General features: G+C 45.3%; 1 protein-coding gene across 7 annotated transcripts in view; it reads left to right on the top strand.

Moving 5' to 3' along the window:
- The window catches only part of LOC106603100 (disks large homolog 4), a 92,105-nt gene that overhangs the window by 64,819 nt on the left and 8,273 nt on the right, over nt 1–19,013 (top strand). For 5 of the 7 annotated variants that reach the window (XM_014196317.3, XM_014196315.3, XM_014196314.3 and 2 more), the window contains 10 exons: nt 9,917–9,970; nt 10,132–10,182; nt 10,899–11,023; nt 15,676–15,845; nt 16,098–16,234; nt 16,900–17,041; nt 17,125–17,263; nt 17,539–17,773; nt 18,060–18,162; nt 18,278–18,392. In XM_014196317.3, the coding sequence (XP_014051792.1) occupies nt 9,917–9,970; nt 10,132–10,182; nt 10,899–11,023; nt 15,676–15,845; nt 16,098–16,234; nt 16,900–17,041; nt 17,125–17,263; nt 17,539–17,773; nt 18,060–18,162; nt 18,278–18,392 (1,271 nt within the window). The remainder of the gene's footprint in view (nt 1–9,916; nt 9,971–10,131; nt 10,183–10,898; nt 11,024–15,675; nt 15,846–16,097; nt 16,235–16,899; nt 17,042–17,124; nt 17,264–17,538; nt 17,774–18,059; nt 18,163–18,277; nt 18,393–19,013) is intronic. The other 2 variants (XM_014196320.3, XM_014196316.3) reach the window with 1 other exon arrangement.

Raw genomic sequence — 19,013 nt, 5'->3', positions numbered from 1 at the left:
GCAGCATCATGCTGTGGGGATGTTTTTCAATGGCAGGGACTGGGAGACTAGTGAGGATCGAGGGAAAGATGAACGGAGAAAAGTACAGAAAGATCCTTGATGAAAACCTGCTCCAGAGCGCTCAGGACCTCAGACTGGTGCAAAGGTTCACCTTTCAACAGGACAACGACCCTAAGCACACAGCCAAGACAATGCAGGAGTCGCTTCGGGACAAGTCTCTGAATGTCCTTGAATGGCCCAGCCAGAGCCCGGACTTTAACCCGATCGAACATCTCTGGAGAGACCTGAAAATAGCTGTGCAGCAACGCTCCCCATACAACCTGACAGAGCTTGAGAGGATCTGCAGAGAAGAATGGGAGAATCTCCCCAAATACAGATGTGCCAAGCTTGTAGCATCATACCCAAAAATACTTGATGCTGTAATTCCTACCAAAGGTGCTTCAACAAAGTACTGAATAAAGGGTCTGAATACTTATGTAAATGTGATATTTCAGTTTTAGTTTTTTTTTCTTCATCATTATGGGGTATTGTGTGTAGATTGATGACGGGATTCAACCATTTAATCCCTTTTAGAAGAAGGCTGTAATTTAACAAAATGTGGAAAAAGTCAAGGTATTCAGACAAATACTTTCCGAATGCACTTTATATTCAGAGCCATATCCATGTAATGCTTAGAGAAGAGCTCATGTCAAGTGTTATTGAAGTGCTGCGGTTGTAGATTTACCTGCGTCATCTCAAGCCTATATTTTGGGGGTGTTGCTATAGGCCACCAAGTGCAAACAGTCAGTATCTAAATAATGTGTGTGAAATGTTTGATAGTGTATGTGATGTAAACAGAGAGGTCTACTTTCTTGGGGACCTGAATATTGACTGATTTTCATCAAGCTGTCCGCTCAAGAGGAAGCTTCTCACTGTAACCAGTGCCTGTAATCTGGTTCAGGTTATTAATCAACCTACCAGGGTGTTTACAAACACTACAGGAACAACATCATCCACATGTATCGATCACATTTTTACTAATACTGTAGAACTTTGTTCTAAAGCTGTATCCTTACCCATTGGATGCAGTAATCACAATATAGTGGCTATATCCAGGAAAGCCAAAGATCCAAAATCTGGGCCTAAAATAGTGTATAAGAGATCGTTCAAAATATTTTGCTGTGACTCTTATGTGGATGATGTTAAAAGTATTTGTTGGTCTGATGTGATTAATAAGGAGCATCCAGATGCTGCACTTGATGAATTTATGAAATTGATTCTTCCAATTATTGATAAACATGCACCTGTTAAGAAACTGACGGTTAGAACTGTTAAGGCCCTGTGGATTGATGAGGAATTGAAAACCTCCTTGAAAGAGATGGAGCAAAAGGAGTGGAAAATAAGTCTGACCGGCTGACTAAACTTAACAAAAAGAAGAAGAAACTGTATTATGAAGCCAAGATCAATGATATAAAGAATGATGGAAAAACACATTTGGAGTACTTTAAATGAAATTATGGGCAGAAAGACAAATTCAACTCCATCTTTCAATGAATCAGATGGCTTATTCATCACACAACCATTTCATGTTGCTAACTATTTGAATGATTACTTCATTGGCAAAGTGGGCAAACTTAGGCAGGAAGTGCCAACAACGAACAGTGATCCATCGTATTCATGCATTAAAAATAAATAATGAAAGAAAAGCATTGCAAGATTGAATTTTGTAAAGTTAGTGTGGGAGAGGTGGGAAAATGATTGTTACCGATCAATAATGACAAACCTCCTGGCATTAACAACTTAGATGGAAAGCTACTGAGGATGGTAGCTGACTCCATAGCCAGTCCTATCTGTCATATCTTTAATCTGAGCCTAGAGGAAAGTCTTTGTCCTCAGGCCTGGAGGGAAGCCAAAGTCATTCCGCTACCCAAGAGTGGTAAAGCGGCCTTTACTGGTTCTAACAGCAGGCCTATCAGCTTGCTGCCAGCTCTTAGCATGTGTAACCGATGTGAAATGGCTAGCTAGTTAGCGGGGTACGTGCTAATAGCGTTTCAATCGGTAACGTCACTCGCTCTGAGACCTTGAAGTAGTTGTTCCCCTTACTTTGCAAGGGCCGCGGCTTTTGGGGAGCGATGGGTAACGATGCTTCATGGGTGTCAGTTGTTGATGTGTGCAGAGGGTCCGTTGTTTGAGCCCAGGTAGGGGCGAGGAGAGGGACGGAAGCTATACTGTTACACAAACTGTTGGAAAAAATTGTGTTTGACCAAATACAATGATATTTCTCTGTTAACAAATTGACAACAGACTTTCAGCATGCTTATATGGAAGGGCACTCAACATCTACTGCATGGAAACAAATGACTGATGATTAACAAAGCCTGTGTGTACACTACCGATCAAAAGTTTTTTAGAACACCTACTCATTCAATGCTTTTTCTTCATTTTTACTGTTTTCTACATTGTGGAATAATAGTTAAGACATCAAAACTATGAAATAGCACATATGGAATCATGTAGTAACCAAAAAAGTGTTAAAAAAAATCTAAATCTATTTTATATTTGAGATTCTTCAAATAGCCACCCTTTGCCTTGATGACAGCTTTGTACACTCTTGGCATTCTCTCAACAAGCTCCATGAGGTAGTCACCTGGAATGCATTTCAATTAACAGGTGTGCCTTCTTTAAAGTAATTTGTGGAATTTCTTTCCTTTGTAATGCGTTTGAGCCAATCAGTTGTTTTGTGACAAGGTAGAGAATATAGCCCTATTTGGTAAAAGACAAAGTCCATATTTTTGCAAGAACAGCTCAAATAAGCAAAGAGAAACGACAATCCATCATTACTTGAAGACATTTTCAGTCAATATGGAAAAGTTTCTTCAAGTGCAGTCACAAAAAACATCAAGTGCTATGATGAAACTAGCTCTCATGAGTACCGCCACAGGAATGAAAGACCCAGAGTTACCTCTGCTGCAGAGGATAAGTTCATTAGCATTACCAGTCTCAGAAATTGCAGCCCAAATAAATGCTTCACAGTGTTCAAGTAACAGACACATCTCAACATCAACTGTTCAGAGGAGACTGTGTGAATCTGGCCTTCATGGTCAAATTGCTGCAAAGAAACCACCACTAAAGGACATCAATAATAAGAAGAGACTTGCTTGGGCCAAGAAACACAAGCAATGGATATTAGACCGGTGGAAATTTGTCCTTTGGTCTGGTGTCCAAATTGGAGATTTTTGGTTCCAACCGCCGTGTCTTTGTGAGACGCGGTGTGGGTAAACGGGTGATCTCAGCATGTGTATTTCCCACCGTAAAGCATAGAGGAGGAGGTGTTATGGTGTGGGGGTACTTTGCTGGTAAATTCAAGGTACTCTTAACCAGCATGGCTATCACAGTATTCTGCAGCGATACGCCATCCCATCTGGATGGTGTATCCCACACACCTCCAGGCTGATTAAGGGCTATTTTACCAAGAAGGAGAGTGATGGAGTGCTGCATCAGATGACCTGGCCTCTTCATTCCCCCGCCTCAACCAAATTGAGATGGTTTGGGATGAGTCGGACCGCAGAGTGAAGGAAAAGCAGCCAACAAGTGCTCAGCATACTCCAAGACTGTTGGAAAAGCATTCCAGGTGAAGCTGGTTGAGAGAATGCCAAGAGTGTACAAAGCTGTCATCAGGGCGAAGGGTGGCTATTTGAAGAATCTCAAATATAAAATATATTTTGATTTGTTTAATACCTTTTTTGTTACTACATATGTGTTATTTCATAGTTTTGATGTCTTCACTATTATTCTACAATGTAGAAAATAGTAAAAATAAAGAAAAACCCCTGAATGAGTAGGTGTTCTAAAACGTTTGACCGGTAAGTGTATGCTGATGATTCAACCAATGAAGTCACTGAAACCCTTAACAAGGAGTTGCAGTCTGTTTTTGGAATGGGTGGCCAGTAATAAACTGGTCCTGAACATCTCTACATCTAAGATCATTGTATTTGGTACAAATCATTCCCTAAGTTCTAGACCTCAGCTGAATCTGGTAATGAATGGTGTAGCTGTTGAACAAGTTGAGGAGACTAAATTACTTGGCGTTACCTTAGATTGTAAACTGTCATGGTCAAAGCAAAGATTCAATGGTTGTAAATATGGGGAGAGGTCTGTCTGTAATAAAGAGATGCTCTGCTTTTTTGACACCACACTTCAAAAAGCAAGTCCTGCATTCTCTAGTTTGTCCAGCCGTGTGGTCAAGTGCTGCGAAGAAAGACGTAGTTAAGCTGCAGCTGGCCCAGAACAGAGCGGTACGTCTTTCTCTTCATTGTAATCAGAGGACTGATATAAATACTATGTATGCCAGTCTCTCTTGGCTAAGAGTTGAGGAGAGACGTCACTTCTTTTTATAAGAAACAATGTGTTGAACAGTCCAAGTTTTTTGCATAATCAACTTACACACTTACCGAACCAGACATGCCACCAGGGATCTTTTCACTGTCCCCAAATCCAGAACAAATTCAAGAAAGCGTTATATAGATATACAGTGTTATACAGTGTTATATAGAGTCATTATTGCGTGGAACTCCCTTCCATCTCATATTGCTCAAATGAACAGCAGACCTGATTTTAAAATAGCAGATAAAGCAACATCTCACGGCACAACGCCGCTCCCCTATTTGACCTAGATATTTTTTAGTGTCTACTGATATTTAGGCTATGTGTGCCGTTTTTTAAATTCATGTAGTTCTGTCCTTGAGCTGTTCTTGGTTATTCATGTTCAGTATTATGTCATGTTTCTTGTTTTGTGTGGACCCCAGGAAGAGTAGACGCTAACGGGGATCCTAATAATATACCAATACCAAGCAGATTTAAGTCAGGACTGAGACTAAACCCTCAGGAACACTCAACACCTCTTGGAAAGCCATTCCAGTGTGTCTTTGTCATCAAAATGTGTTTTAATTGCCTCGCTGAAACTCTTTCCCAAGGTGAGGTTTACAGAAGACTGAGGTTTCATATAACTTTTTTTTTATTTTTTTAGGATGCACATTTTGGTTTTTCCCCGAGCACCACACAGCTGATTCAAATAACCAACTCATCATCAAGCTTTGGTTATTTGAATCAGCCGGGAGTGAGTTTGTGAAACCCTGGTCTAGAGTGTATAGTTTGTGTGGTCTGTAACTTACTGCTTGGATATTAAGTAGTGGATAAGAGCTGTGGGTTTTGAGTGGTTTAGCAGCTTGGTTTCGAGGTTGGGAACCTGGAATTGAGGTAAGGGAGAGGTTTTATAACACCTACACTCCAATAGGCTCTCAAAGCATCTGTCTGCCATGAGATATGAGCCTTCCTGGTTATTTTTATTCCTGCCCTCCTCTCTCTATCTTCTCTCGCTCCTCTCTCTCTCTCTCTGACAGCAATGAATTAAGAGCCTAACGAGCTGCATTAATGAGCCTGTTTGGGGGGAGGGAGAAGGGGGGGGGGGGGGGGGCACTGCAGAGAGAAGTTTTCTGTCGGGTCAGATGGGCTGTCTTTAGGTAAAAACGAAGAGAGAAAGACGAAGGAAAGGAGAGAGAGCCGAGTGAGTGTAGGACTGTAGCCCTGTAGGAACACAAACCTGGGTTTCTGGCTGACGTCCAAGTGGTCCAGGTGAAGATGACATCATGCCTCAGGTGTCCTCAGCTCTGTCAGTAAGAGTGCGTCTCAGCTGAATGACTCATCACCATACAGATAGATTACCATGCACAAAAGGGAGATGGAAGGGAGACTTCTACTCCAGACGGGAAATGACACAGCTAATGACCATATCTCTTGATCTGCTCTCAAGTACCTCTGTTCATGATTGTATATTCTCTACATCATAGCATATTTTGTTTGTCTAACCCCATAGTTACAGCATAGGTAAGCAAAAATCAAATCAAACTTTATTTGTCACATGCACCGAATACAACCTTACAATGAAATGCTTACTTACAAGCCCTTAACCAACAATGTAAATAGTCCGCTGGCCATTTGATTAATTGTTCAGCAGTCTTATGACTTGGGGAAAGAAGCTGTTAAGGAGCCTTTTGGTCCGAGACTTGACGCTCCGGTACTGCTTGCCGTGCGTTAGCAGAGAAAACAGTCTATGACTTGGGTGACTGGAGTCTCTGACAATGTTATGGGCTTTCCTCTGACATCGTCTATTATGTAAGTCCTATAGACAGTTTATGTTAATAATCATTTTCCCATAGAAATGGCTCCCGAGTGGCGCAGTGGTCTAAGTCACTGCTAGAGGCGTCACTACAGACCCTGGTTTGATTCCAGGCTGTATCACAACCGGCCGTGATTGGGAGTCCCATAGGGCGGCACACAATTGGCCCAGCATCGTACGGGTTAGGGTTTGGCCGGGGTAGGCCATCATTGTAAATAAGAATTTGTGCTTAACTGACTTGCCTAGTTAAATAAAGGTTAAATAAATACAAATAAAAGCAAGTGCTCCCATAGGAATAGTTCTGGAAAGTACAGAGCAATGTCCATGAAACGCCTAACAGTTCAATGTACAACAAACATGTAGCTGTCAAGAGTTAATTTAAGAGCCAATTCATGCAGTGATGCTTCAGATTACGTAATAGACGTAGTGGAAATTATTTGTATTCCCCTGTTATTTTCGCTATGATTTTCTGTGCCATATAGCTAGGGCTTTTAGACCATCGGAATGGAAATCCAGGTTACCATGGAGACAAGCTTTCTACCATGGAGCTTCAGAGAACCCAGTGGCTGATGCTATACTGTAACCATGGTAGCGGTGGTCAGGACAGGAGTGAGGGATGGAGTGGGAGAGATGGTTGGCATCCTGGCTGGCTCAGAGCTGTGGGATGCCACGGTGAGAAATGGAGAGAAGGAGAGAGTGAGAGAATGACCTTTGTCCGTATGTTAACCTTATTATTGCGTAAGCACTTTCAGTGCAAAGGAATGGATTAGACGGGCCAAACCTCCAGAGGATAGTTTGGGACAATTTGGCCAATAATGAATAGAAACTGTCTGTACAGAGAGAACATGTGACGTTTCAATAGATGCGGTATGTGATGCATAAGCAGAATGGAGAAAGAGGAATGGTTGGATAGATTCACAATTTAAGGGATGGAGAGGGAATATATCTGGGACTCATTGGAACAGTATGATTGTGTGTGTGTGTGTGTGTGTGTGTGTGTGTGTGTGTGTGTGTGTGTGTGTCTCTCTCTGCGGGCTGTCAGCTGTGTGAAGGTCGGCAGGCTGATTTCATGCTGCTGCTGTTGTTTGCTGCTCTGTAAGCACTTTGCATGCCCAGTGTCTTCCTCATTTTAATCAGGGAGGGACAACATTAAGAGCGTAAAAGGATAGAGGGGGGGAGAGAGAGAGAGAGAGAGAGACTGCTGTGCATTCTCTAAGAAGGAGTACAGAATGCAGAATAGTGCATCCACTATTTTTACAGTACACTCTTAGATAAAAGGGTTCCAAAAGGGTTCTTCGTCTGTCCCCATAGGATAACCCTTTTTGGTTCCAGGTAAAACCCTTTTTTGGTTCCCTGTATGTAGAACCCTCTGTAGAAAGAGTTCTACTTGGAACCCGAAACGGTTCTACCTGGAACCAAAAAGGGACCATAAACAATATGAAGATGCACCTGTGGAACGGTCGTTAAGACACTAACAGCTTACAGACGGTAGGCAATTAAGGTCACTTATGAAAACTTAGGACACTAAAGAGGCCTTTCTACTGACTCTGAAAAACACCAAAAGAAAGATGCCCAGGGTACCTGATCATCTGCTTGAACGTGCCTTAGGCATGCTGCAAGGAGGCATGAGGACTGCAGATGTGGCCAGGGCAATAAATTGCAATGTCCGTACTGTGAGACGCCTAAGACAGCGCTACAGGAAGACAGGACGGACAGCTGATGGTCCTCACAGTGGCAGACCACGTGTAACAACACCTGCACAGGATGGGTACATCCGAACATCACACCTGCGGGACAGGTACAGGATGGCAGCAACAACTGCCCGAGTTATACCAGAAGCGCACAATCCCTCCATCAGTGCTCAGACTGTCCGCAATAGGCTGAGAGGCTGGACTGAGGGCTTGTAGGCCTGTTGTAAGGCAGGTCCTCACCAGACATCACCGGCAACAACGTCGCCTATGGGCACAAACCCACCATCGCTGGACCATACAGGACTGGCAAAAAGTGCTCTTCACTGACGAGTCGAGGTTTTGTCTCACCAGGGGTGATGGTTGGATTCACGTTTATCGTCGAAGGAATGAGCGTTACACCGAGGACTGTACTCTGGAGCGGGATTGATTTGGAGGTGGAGGGTCCGTCATGGTCTGGGCGGTGTGTCAAAGCATCATCGGACTGAGCTTGTTGTCATTGCAGGCAATCTCAACGCTGTGCATTACAGGGAAGACATCCTCCTCCCTCATGTGGTACCCTTCCTGCAGGCTCATCCTGACATGACCCTCCAGCATGACAATGCCACCAGCCATACTGTTTGTTCTGTGCGTGATTTCCTGCAAGACAGGAATGTCAGTGTTCTGCCACGGCCAGCGAAGAGCCCGGATCTCAATCCCATTGGGCACGTCTGGGACCTGTTGGATCAGAGGGTGAGGACTAGGGCCATTCCCCCCAGAAATATCTGGGAACTTGCAGGTTCCTTGTTGGAAGAACTGAACTGGCAGATCTGGTGCAGTCCATGAGGAGGGGATGCACTGCAGTACTTAATGCAGCTGGTGCCACACCAGATACTGACTGTTACTTTTGATTTTGACCCCCCCTTTGTTCAGGGACACATTATTCCATTTCAGTTTGTCACGTCTGTGGAACTTGTTCAGTTTATGTCTCAGTTGTTGAATCTTATGTTCATACAAATATTTTACACATGTTAAGTTTGCTGAAAATAAACACAGTTGACAGTGAGAGGACGTTTCTTTTTTTGCTGAGTTTAGGTGGCACCTTTTTTTCCAAGATTGCAGATGAGATGCAACGAAAAACATTTTGGAGAGAGAAGCAACGAGAGGAGAGGGGCTGAAAGGGATGAAGGGAGTTAAACAGAGAGAAAGAGACAGAGATAGATAGAGAGGCGGAAGTAAAATACAGTGTACAGAGTGTATTCTTCGTACAGGATGACAGATGACACCCAGTCGGGGAGCAGGTAAGCCTTCACCACCCTAATGCCAATAGGCCTGGCATGTATTAGAAGCAGCTCCCTGATTAATGGCATCTCGTCTGCTTAGAGATAGATGTCCTGTTCATGGTCTCAGCTTTCACAGGTTGGGCTCTGCTTTGCTCGCTACTCATCAGTGATGCAACATGCGCCCGGAGGCTTTGTTGACACTGAGTGAGAGGAACCACACTGATAGCCTTGAAAGCTAACAGCTCTGATAGATGTTGCCACGACGTTGCCTTTCGTGATGGTGTTATGAAACGACTTCTTCCTTCTCCCTAAACCTGAATGTATTTACAGAATCATTTCACAGAGCGTTGTCATTGTGACACCAACCTAGGGCTTTGTTAGATAACGTTGACTCACAGGAAAGAGCTGCAAAGTCAAGGCCTTGTGGCTGGTGGCTTGTGGCTGGGGTGTGGAGCAGTCAGTCAGTGTGCCAGGCAGGCAGGCAGGACATGTCACAGTGACTATGTGTGGTGTTGTCATCGTCATTAGGCTCTAAAATGGCCGTGCTGTGACTGCAGGGCCTGCCTGCCTGCAGAGGGAGAGGCTCCACAGCCTGAGCAGGGCAGACTGACTCCATGCCTGCTTATCCTGAGATTCACTCAAACATTGTCTCAGTGTACAGAAGTAGGGACTGGGACAGGAAATGTTGTTTCTGCCATAAGGCCCTGACCCTGAAGATTTGGAGTGTTTGTGTGTGCTTGGGTGCACGTGTGGGCTAAAACATTTTCTCTCCTTCTCTCTCTCCCTTTCCTCCCCTCTCTTACCTCTTCCAGGGAAATTCTCCTCCAGTGGTGGTGAACACTGACACGCTTGACGGCTCCCCATACGTAAGAGTAATACTCCGACTATACTGCATTATTTACTGCAGAATACTCGATTATTGATGACCATCCTACACAATACTCATCCCATATTGCTGCGTGGTTTTCGTCCTAGTTTTTACTCATCATTCATTGGAAGTGTGAAAAACACTGTCTTCCTCTCGCAGGTCAATGGGACAGAGGGGGAAATTGAGTATGAAGAGATTACACTGGAAAGAGTGAGTGTTTTACAGCAAATAATTAGAACATAGGGTCAAAGCCTTATTATTATCTTACAACTGATCAGGGATAGCCAAATAACATTGAAATGTATGTAATTTAGTACAGTTTGGTCTGTAATAGTCATGTTTGACACTGTGTGATGTTGTGTGTAATGCTGTGTGTGATGCTATTTCTGATGTGTGTAATGCTGTGTGTGATGTTGTGTGTGTGATGCTATTTGTGATGTTGTGTGTGTGATGCTATTTGTGATGTTGTGTATAATGCTGTGTGTGATATTGGATGTAATGCTGTGTGTAATGTTGTGTGTAATGCTGTGTGTGATGCTGTGTGTGATGCTGTGTGTGATGCTGTGTGTGATGCTGTGTGTGATGTGGTGTGTAATGCTGTGTGTGATGTTGTGTGTAATGCTGTGTGTAATGCTGTGTGTGATGCTGTGTGTGTGTGTGATGCTGTTTGTGATGTTGTGTGTAATGCTGTGTGTGCTGTGTGTGATGTTGTGTGTGAGATGCTGTTTGTGATGTTGTGTGTAATGCTGTGTGTGATATTGGATGTAATGCTGTGTAATATTGTGTGTAATGCTGTGTGTAATATTGTGTGTAATGCTGTGTCTAATATTGTGTGTAATGCTGTGTGTGATGTTGTGTGTAATGCTGTGTGTAATGCTGTGTGTAATGCTGTGAGGGATATTGTGTGTAATGCTGTGTGTGTTTAGGGTAACTCAGGCCTGGGCTTCAGTATAGCTGGGGGGACAGATAACCCTCATGTTGGTGATGACCCCAGCATCTTCATCACCAAGATCATCCCTGGAGGAGCTGCGGCCCAGGACGGACGGCTGAGGTACGCCACTAATTACCTACCTACCTACCTAGCACAGCTAACATCATCTCCTCTTCACCACCCTCAAGTTGTCAATCCCAACCCTTGACTCTGTATACAGACACACACACATACAGTTGAAGTCGGAAGTTTACATGCACCTTAGCCAAATACATTTAAACTCAGTTTTTCACAATTCCTGACATTTAATCCTAGTAAAAATACCCTGTCTTAGGTCAGTTAGGATCACCACTTTATTTTAAGAATGTGAATTGTCCGAATAATAATAGAGAGAATGAGTTATTTCAGCTTTTATTTCTTTCATCACATTCCCAGTGGGTCAGAAGTTTACATACACTCAATTAGTATTTGGTAGCATTGCCTTTAAATTGTTTAATTTGGGTCAAACTTTTCGGGTAGCCTTCCACAAGCTTCCCACAATAAGTTGGATGAATTTTGGCCCATTCCTCCTGACAGAGCTGGTGTAACTGAGTCAGGTTTGTAGGCCTCCTTGCTCGCACATGCTTTTTCAGTTTTGCCCACAGATATTCTATAGGATTGAGGTCAGGGCTTTGTGATGGCCACTCCAATACCTTGACTTTGTTGTCCTTAAGCCCTTTTGCCACAACTTTGGAAGTATGCTTTGGGTCATTGTCCATTTGGAAGATCCATTTGTGACCAAGCTTTAACTTCCTGATTGATGTCTTGAGATGTTGCTTCAATATATCCACGTAATTTTCCTTCCTTGTGATGCCATCTATTTTGTGAAGTGCACCAGTCCCTCCTGCAGCAAAGCACCCCCACAACATGATGCTGCCACTCCCGTGCTTCACGGTTGAGATGGTGTTCTTCGGCTTGCAAGCCTCCCCCTTTTTCCTCCAAACATAACGATGGTAATTATGGCCAAACAGTTCTATTTTTGTTTCATCAGACGAGAGCACATTTCTCCAAAAAGTACGATCTTTGTCCACATGTGCAGTTGGAAACCGTAGTCTGGCTTTTTTATAACGGTTTTGGAGCAGTGGCTTCTTCCTTGCTGAGCGGCCATTCAGGTTATGTCGATATAGGACTCATTTTACTGTGGATATAGATACTTTTGTACCTGTTTCCTCCAGCATCTTCACAAGCTCCTTTGCTGTTGTTCTGGGATTGATTTGCACTTTTCGCACCAAAGTACGTTAATCTCTAGGAGACAGAACGCATCTCCTTCCTGAGCGGTATGATGGCTGCGTGGTCCCATGGTGTTTAAACTTGGGTACTATTGTTTGTACAGATTAACATGGTACCTTCAGGTGTTTGGAAATTGCTCCCAAGGATGAACCAGACTTGTGGAGGTCTACAATTTTTTTTCTGAGGTCTTGGCTGATTTCTTTTGATTTTCCCATCATGTCAAGCAAAGAGGCACTGAGTTTGAAGGTAGACCTTGAAATACGTCCATAGGTACACCTCCAATTGACTCAAATGATGTCAGTTAGCCTATCAGAAGCTTCTAAAGACATCATTTTCTGGAATTTTCCAAGGTGTTTAAAAGGCACAGTCAACTTAGTGTATGTAAAATTCTGACCCACTGGAATTGTGATACAGTGAATTATAAGTGAAATAATCTGTCTGTAAACAATTGTTGGAAAAATGACTAGTGTCATGCACAATGTAGATGTCCTAACCGACTTGCCAAAACTATAGTTTGTTAACAAGAAATGTGTGGAGTGGTTGAAAAACGAGTTTTAATGACTCCAACCTAAGTGTATGTAAACTTCCGACTTCAACTGTATGCAAGTGTATGTACACACATGAATATAGGCTCATGCATATGCAAATACACACACACACACACACACACACACACACACACACACACACACACATATAAACACAAACACACAACCCAGGGCTACAACAGTGATGTAGGCTACTCATGTCAATGCCAGCTGAGTCTCAGAGAGAGAAGTCCCACTCTGGTGCCCAACCCCCAACCTCCTCCTCCCCTCCTCCTCCCCTCCCCTCCCCCTCCTCCCTCCCCTCCTCCTCCCCTCCCCCTCCTCCCTCCCCTCCACAGACTGCATTCACTCAGTCAGCCAGACAGATGCTTTTCACCACTGAGTCCACTCATCACAGTGGAGCTGCCTAAATATAGTCCTCCCCCTCCTCCTCCTCACCCTACCTAGGCCCTCTGTACTAGTACTGTCTCTGTCAGCCTTGGCCTAGGGAATGGCTAGCACTTACACACTCTGTCCCTCACAGGCCTGTCCATTACTGAAGGAATTTAACATGGCATTTAAAGGGCACATCTGGGATTCTAGAAGGTATCATCAGAGGAGATGAATATGACACGTCTACCCGTCGTACAAGGCTGGCTGGGCCGCCTCCATCAAAATCACACTTTCCGTTATTCCTCATACATTTGATGTCTCTTAATGTTGTAGAAAATTCAATAGCTTTGAATGCATCAAAAGAACGTTTGACTGTCGCTAGAATGTGCAGGAATGTGTCTCTGAAATCTATATTTACCTGTGTAAATGGACATGTTAAGCGTGGTCCACGAATGAAGCGTATACAAAGGCTAGTTTCTTAATGTTACCTTAAGAGCAGATGGCGTAATGGATAAGGTCATACACATGTCAGGTCCTGAATATTTATGAGCACCAAGGCTTTGAAAAATATGACTCACATTATGGTGCTTTAAAAGCCTTGACAGCTCTGTATCTACACAGTGCATACTCTGTGGACTTCAAAAGCCTTGTCTTCTCTGTATCTACACAGTGCATACTCTGTGGACTTCAAAAGCCTTGTCTTCTCTGTATCTACACAGTGCATACTCTGTGGACTTCAAAAGCCTTGTCTTCTCTGTATCTACACAGTGCATACTCTGTGGGCTTGGAGCTGACGCTGAACTAAAGGGTTACTGGTGGGTGGACTGATTGACGGACTGACTGACTGACTGACTGACTGACAGACGGACTGACTGCTCTTCTCTCTGAGTAGTTAGAGTGACAGAGTGAAGGCCAGGCCAGCTGGTCACGTGACACAGGACAGGAGGATGGGGCCAAGAGAGTACGCTGTAGAGAGGATGGTGTGCAGGGCTGTCTCAAAGGGGTGAGAGAATAGACCCGCTCGACCCCATCCCCTCCTCCCTTCTCCAGACCATCTCTGGAGACCTTCTCCCGTTCTTCACGTCCCTCATCAACTCATCCCTAACCACTGGTTGCGTCCCCTCCGTCTTCAAAATGGCCACCGAGTCGCTCCCCTCCTCAAGAAACCAACACTCGACTTCAAAAACTATAGACCTGTATCCCTTCATTCTTTTCTTTCCAGAACACTTGAGCGTGTTGTCTCTGATCAACTTCCTCGTTATCTCTCTCAGAACGATCTTCTTGACCCTGACCAGTCAGGCTTAAGTACGGGTCGCTCAACCCGAGACTGCTCTTCTCTGTGTCACTGAGGCTCTCCGCGCTGCCAAAGCTGACTCTCTCTCCTCTGTTCTCATCCTCCTAGATCTATCCGCTGCCTTCGACACCGTGAATTATCAGATCCTCCTCTCCACCCTCTTAGGACTGGGCGTCTCAGGCTCTGCATACCCTTGGATTGCATCCTACCTGGCAGCCCGTTCCTACCAGGTGACGTGGAGAGGTCTGCACCACGTACTCTCATTACTGGTGTCCCCCAGGGCTCAGTTTTCTCTATACACCAAGTTGCTCGGCTCTGTCATATCCTCACATGGTCTCTCCTATCATTGCTATGTGGATGACACTCAACTACTTTTCTCCTTTCCCCCTTCTGACTCCAAGGTGGCGGCAAGTATCTCTGCGTGCCTGGCAGATATCTCAACTTGGATGTTGGCCCATCTCCTCAAGCTCAACCTTGACAAGGCGGAGCTGCTCTTCGTCCCGGGGAAGGTCTGCCCACTCAAAAACCTCTCCATCACGGTTGACAACTCCACAGTGTCGCCCTCCCAGAGTGCAAAGAACCTTGGTATGACCCTGGACAACACATGGTCGTTCTCTGCAAACATCAAAGCAGTGACTCGCTCCTGAGGGTTCACGCTCTACAACATCCGTAGAGTACGACCCTACCTCACACAGGAAGCGGCACAGGTCCTAATCCAGGCACTTGTCCTCTCTCGTCTGGACTACTGCAACTCGCTGTTGACTGGGCTCCCCGCTTGTGCCATCAAACCCCTGCAACTTATCCAGAACGCTGCAGCCCGTCTGGTTTTCAACCTTCCCAAGTTCTCTCATGTCACCCCACTCCTCCTCACACTCTACTAGCTTCCAGTCGAAGCTCGCATCCACTACAATACCTTAGTACTTGCCTATGGAGCAGCAAGAGAAACTGCCCCTCCCTACCTTCAGGCTATGCTCAAACCCTCAACCCAACCTGAGTACTCCGTTCTGCCACCTCAGGTCTCTTGACCCTTCCACCCCTACGGGAGGGCAGCTGCCGCTCAGCCCAGTCAAAACCCGTCTCTGTCCTGGCACCCCAACAGTGGAACCAGCTTCTCCCTGAAGCTAGGACAGCAGAGTCCCTGCCCATCTTCCCAAAACATCTGAAACCCTACCTCTTCCAACACTCTTAAATAATCCTCTTCCTCACCTCGACACCTCACCTTGGTGGCAGATTCGTCACTAACAATAAACCTCTCTCTCTCTATTTCTCTCTCTCTCTCCCTCTCTCAGTGTGAATGACAGTATCCTGTTTGTGAATGATGTTGATGTGAGGGAGGTGACCCACAGTCTGGCAGTGGAAGCTCTGAAGGAGGCGGGAGCCATCGTCCGCCTCTACGTGCTCCGCAGGAAACCAGCCGCAGAGAAAGTCACCGAGATCAAACTCATCAAAGGGCCGAAAGGTACAGCTCTGTTTGGGTCTGTTTGTGTGGTTAGTGCTTACATATTTATGTACCTGTCCGTTATTATTTACATCTTTCTTTCTACCTGCTCCATCTCTCTCTCTCTCTCGCTTTCTCTCTCCATCTCACTCTCTCTGTTTCTCTCCATCTCTCTCTCTGTCTCTCTCGCTGTCTGTCTCTCTCATATTCTCTCTTACTCTCTCTCTCTCTCTCTCTCTCTTTCTCTCTCTGCTCCACCCGTCCCTCTCATAGGTCTAGGTTTCAGCATCGCTGGAGGGGTGGGTAACCAGCACATACCAGGAGACAACAGCATCTATGTCACTAAGATCATCGAGGGCGGGGCTGCTCACAAGGACCAGCGGCTGCAGATAGGGGATAAGATACTGGCGGTCAGTCGTCACACACACACTGGCTAGTAGAGGCCCACTTAGACGAGCCAGCATATCTTGTCCACTTCAGCAGCGTAGCTGCATTAAGAATCTCGATAAATAACAGTTGTAATTTTCACAGCCTGAGATGACTTTCATTAATATGGTAATAGATGTGTGGGATAGGAGAGTTATTTAACATCACCAGCACTGCTTCTGCTGCTGCCTGCACTGTGTAGCTCTACTGCCATCTGCTGGGACATAGAGAAACTGCACTGTGTAGCTCTACTGCCATCTGCTGGGCCATAGAGAAACTGCACTGTGTAGCTCTACTGCCATCTGCTGGGACATAGAGAAACTGCACTGTGTAGCTCTACTGCCATCTGCTGGGCCATAGAGAAACTGCAGATGAGTGGTGGATTAGACTCAATATGGGCTCTATGCAGAAACTACAAAATGGTGCCTGATCCACTGCTTTATTTCCCAATGAGCTATGATACCATGCCTGTGATTTCGAAATAGCTTCAGAACGTCCTCAGAGAGAAGGATCACGTTGACATTCCATTGACTGAGAAGCTGTATAATATGCCTGTCAGCACTGCAGGGGCTATTTTACTCCGTCCGTGATGTACAGGTCAGCACCATGTGTAGCAGTAGGTCTGATCCCATGCTGTCTGTGGGTTCAGGTGAACAGTGTGTGTCTGGAGGACGTGATGCATGAGGATGCAGTGGGAGCCCTGAAGAACACAGCCGAGGTGGTTTACCTCAGGGTGGCCAAGCCTAACAACCTCTACCTGAACTCCTACAACCCGCCAGACCTTACCAGCAGTAAGTGTGTGTGTGTGTGTGTGTGTGTGTGTGTGTGTGTGTGTGTGTGTGGTCCTCTAATGGTCCATGTCTTTTGTCTTCAGCTTACTCCGCTCACATGGACACAGATCTTGGCCACCCCACCTACCTTGGATCAGATTACCCACAAGCCCTCACTCCCACGTCACCCAGTCGCTTCTCTCCAGTGTTGCACAGCATGATGGGGGATGAAGACCTTCCCAGGTGAGCAAAGCTTTCTGGGCTGACTCATATGCCAAATCAACCTATGGCGTTTCCCAAAGCCCTCTCATAGGGATCGTAAAATGACGGGCTTGGTGTGAAAATGGAAAGCTCCTGATGGAAGTAGATTTGGTTAGCATAGGCCTGACCCAGAGCTAACCAACGATTATTTTCTTTTTCTCTCTGCCTCCCTCCTCCTTGTGCCCCAAAATGCGGTGTCCCCATTTCACTACTCATTTACATCTCTCCCTCCCCATGTTGCCTCTCCCTTTTGTTAGTCTCCTTCTTCCCCTCCATTTCTCCTCGTCTCTCCCTGACCCTCCGTCCCTCCCCTTCTCCCCTGCTCTCTCTGTCAGGGAGCCTAGGAGAGTGCTGATCCACCGGGGTTCTACAGGCCTGGGTTTTAACATCGTGGGAGGAGAGGATGGAGAGGGGATCTTCATCTCCTTCATCCTGGCAGGGGGGCCTGCCGACCTCAGCGGGGAGCTGCGCAAGGGCGACCAGATCCTCAGCGTAAGGACACACACACAAGTGGATTCATATTCTGTACACACACACACATACACACACATACTCACATGTGTATAGTCACGCAACCACACAGGCACACACTTACGTATATACACACACTCTCGATCGCTCTCTTGCTTAGGCACATACACACACACTTCTCTGAGTGTTGAGGATGTGTTAGTATTGTGTGTGTGTGTGTGTGTGTGTGTGTGTGTGTGTGTGTGTGTGTGTGTGTGTGTGTGTGTGTGTGTGTGTGTGTGTGTGCGCGTGTGTGTGTGTGCGTCAGGTGAATGGAGTGGACCTGCGTATCGCCACCCATGAGCAGGCTGCGGCAGCCTTGAAGAACGCTGGCCAGACTGTCACCATCATCGCCCAGTACAGACCAGAGGGTGAGGCCAGCACTACAGTAACCTACCATTGCACACAACACTGCATCACCGTACGCCAATGGACCATACATGTACTAATGTATGTGTGTGTGTGTGTGTGTGTGTGTGTGTTCAGAGTACAGCCGTTTCGAAGCGAAGATCCACGACCTGAGGGAACAGCTGATGAACAGCAGCATGGGTTCTGGTCAGACGACACTGAGGAGCAACCCCAAGAGAGGCTTCTACATCAGGTACTCATTAATACTGCACTATATACTATATACAACCCCAAGAGAGGCTTCTACATCAGGTACTCATTAATACTGCACTATATACTATATACAACCCCAAGAGAGGCTTCTACATCAGGTACTCATTAATACTGCACTATATACTATATACAACCCCAAGAGGGCTTCAACATCAGGTACTCATTAATATTAATATACTATATACAACCCAAGAGAGGCTTCAACATCAGGTACTCATTAATACTGCACTATAAGGCTTCAACATCAGGTACTCATTAATATTAATATACTATATACAACCCCAAGAGAGGCTTCAACATCAGGTACTCATTAATACTGCACTATATACTATATACAACCCCAAGAGAGGCTTCTACATCAGGTACTCATTAATACTGCACTATATACTATATACAACCCCAAGAGAGGCTTCTACATCAGGTACTCATTAATACTGCACTATATACTATATACAACCCCAAGAGAGGCTTCAACATCAGGTACTCATTAATACTGCACTATATACTATATACAACCCCAAGAGAGGCTTCTACATCAGGTACTCATTAATACTGCACTACATACAACCCCAAGAGAGGCTTCTACATCAGGTACTTATTA

This window comes from Salmo salar, chromosome 04, assembly GCF_965601325.2.
Source record: "Salmo salar chromosome 04, fSalSal1, whole genome shotgun sequence".
In the NCBI taxonomy this organism is placed as follows: Eukaryota; Metazoa; Chordata; class Actinopteri; order Salmoniformes; family Salmonidae; genus Salmo; species Salmo salar.
This window is presented reverse-complemented; position numbering and strand designations above follow the sequence as displayed.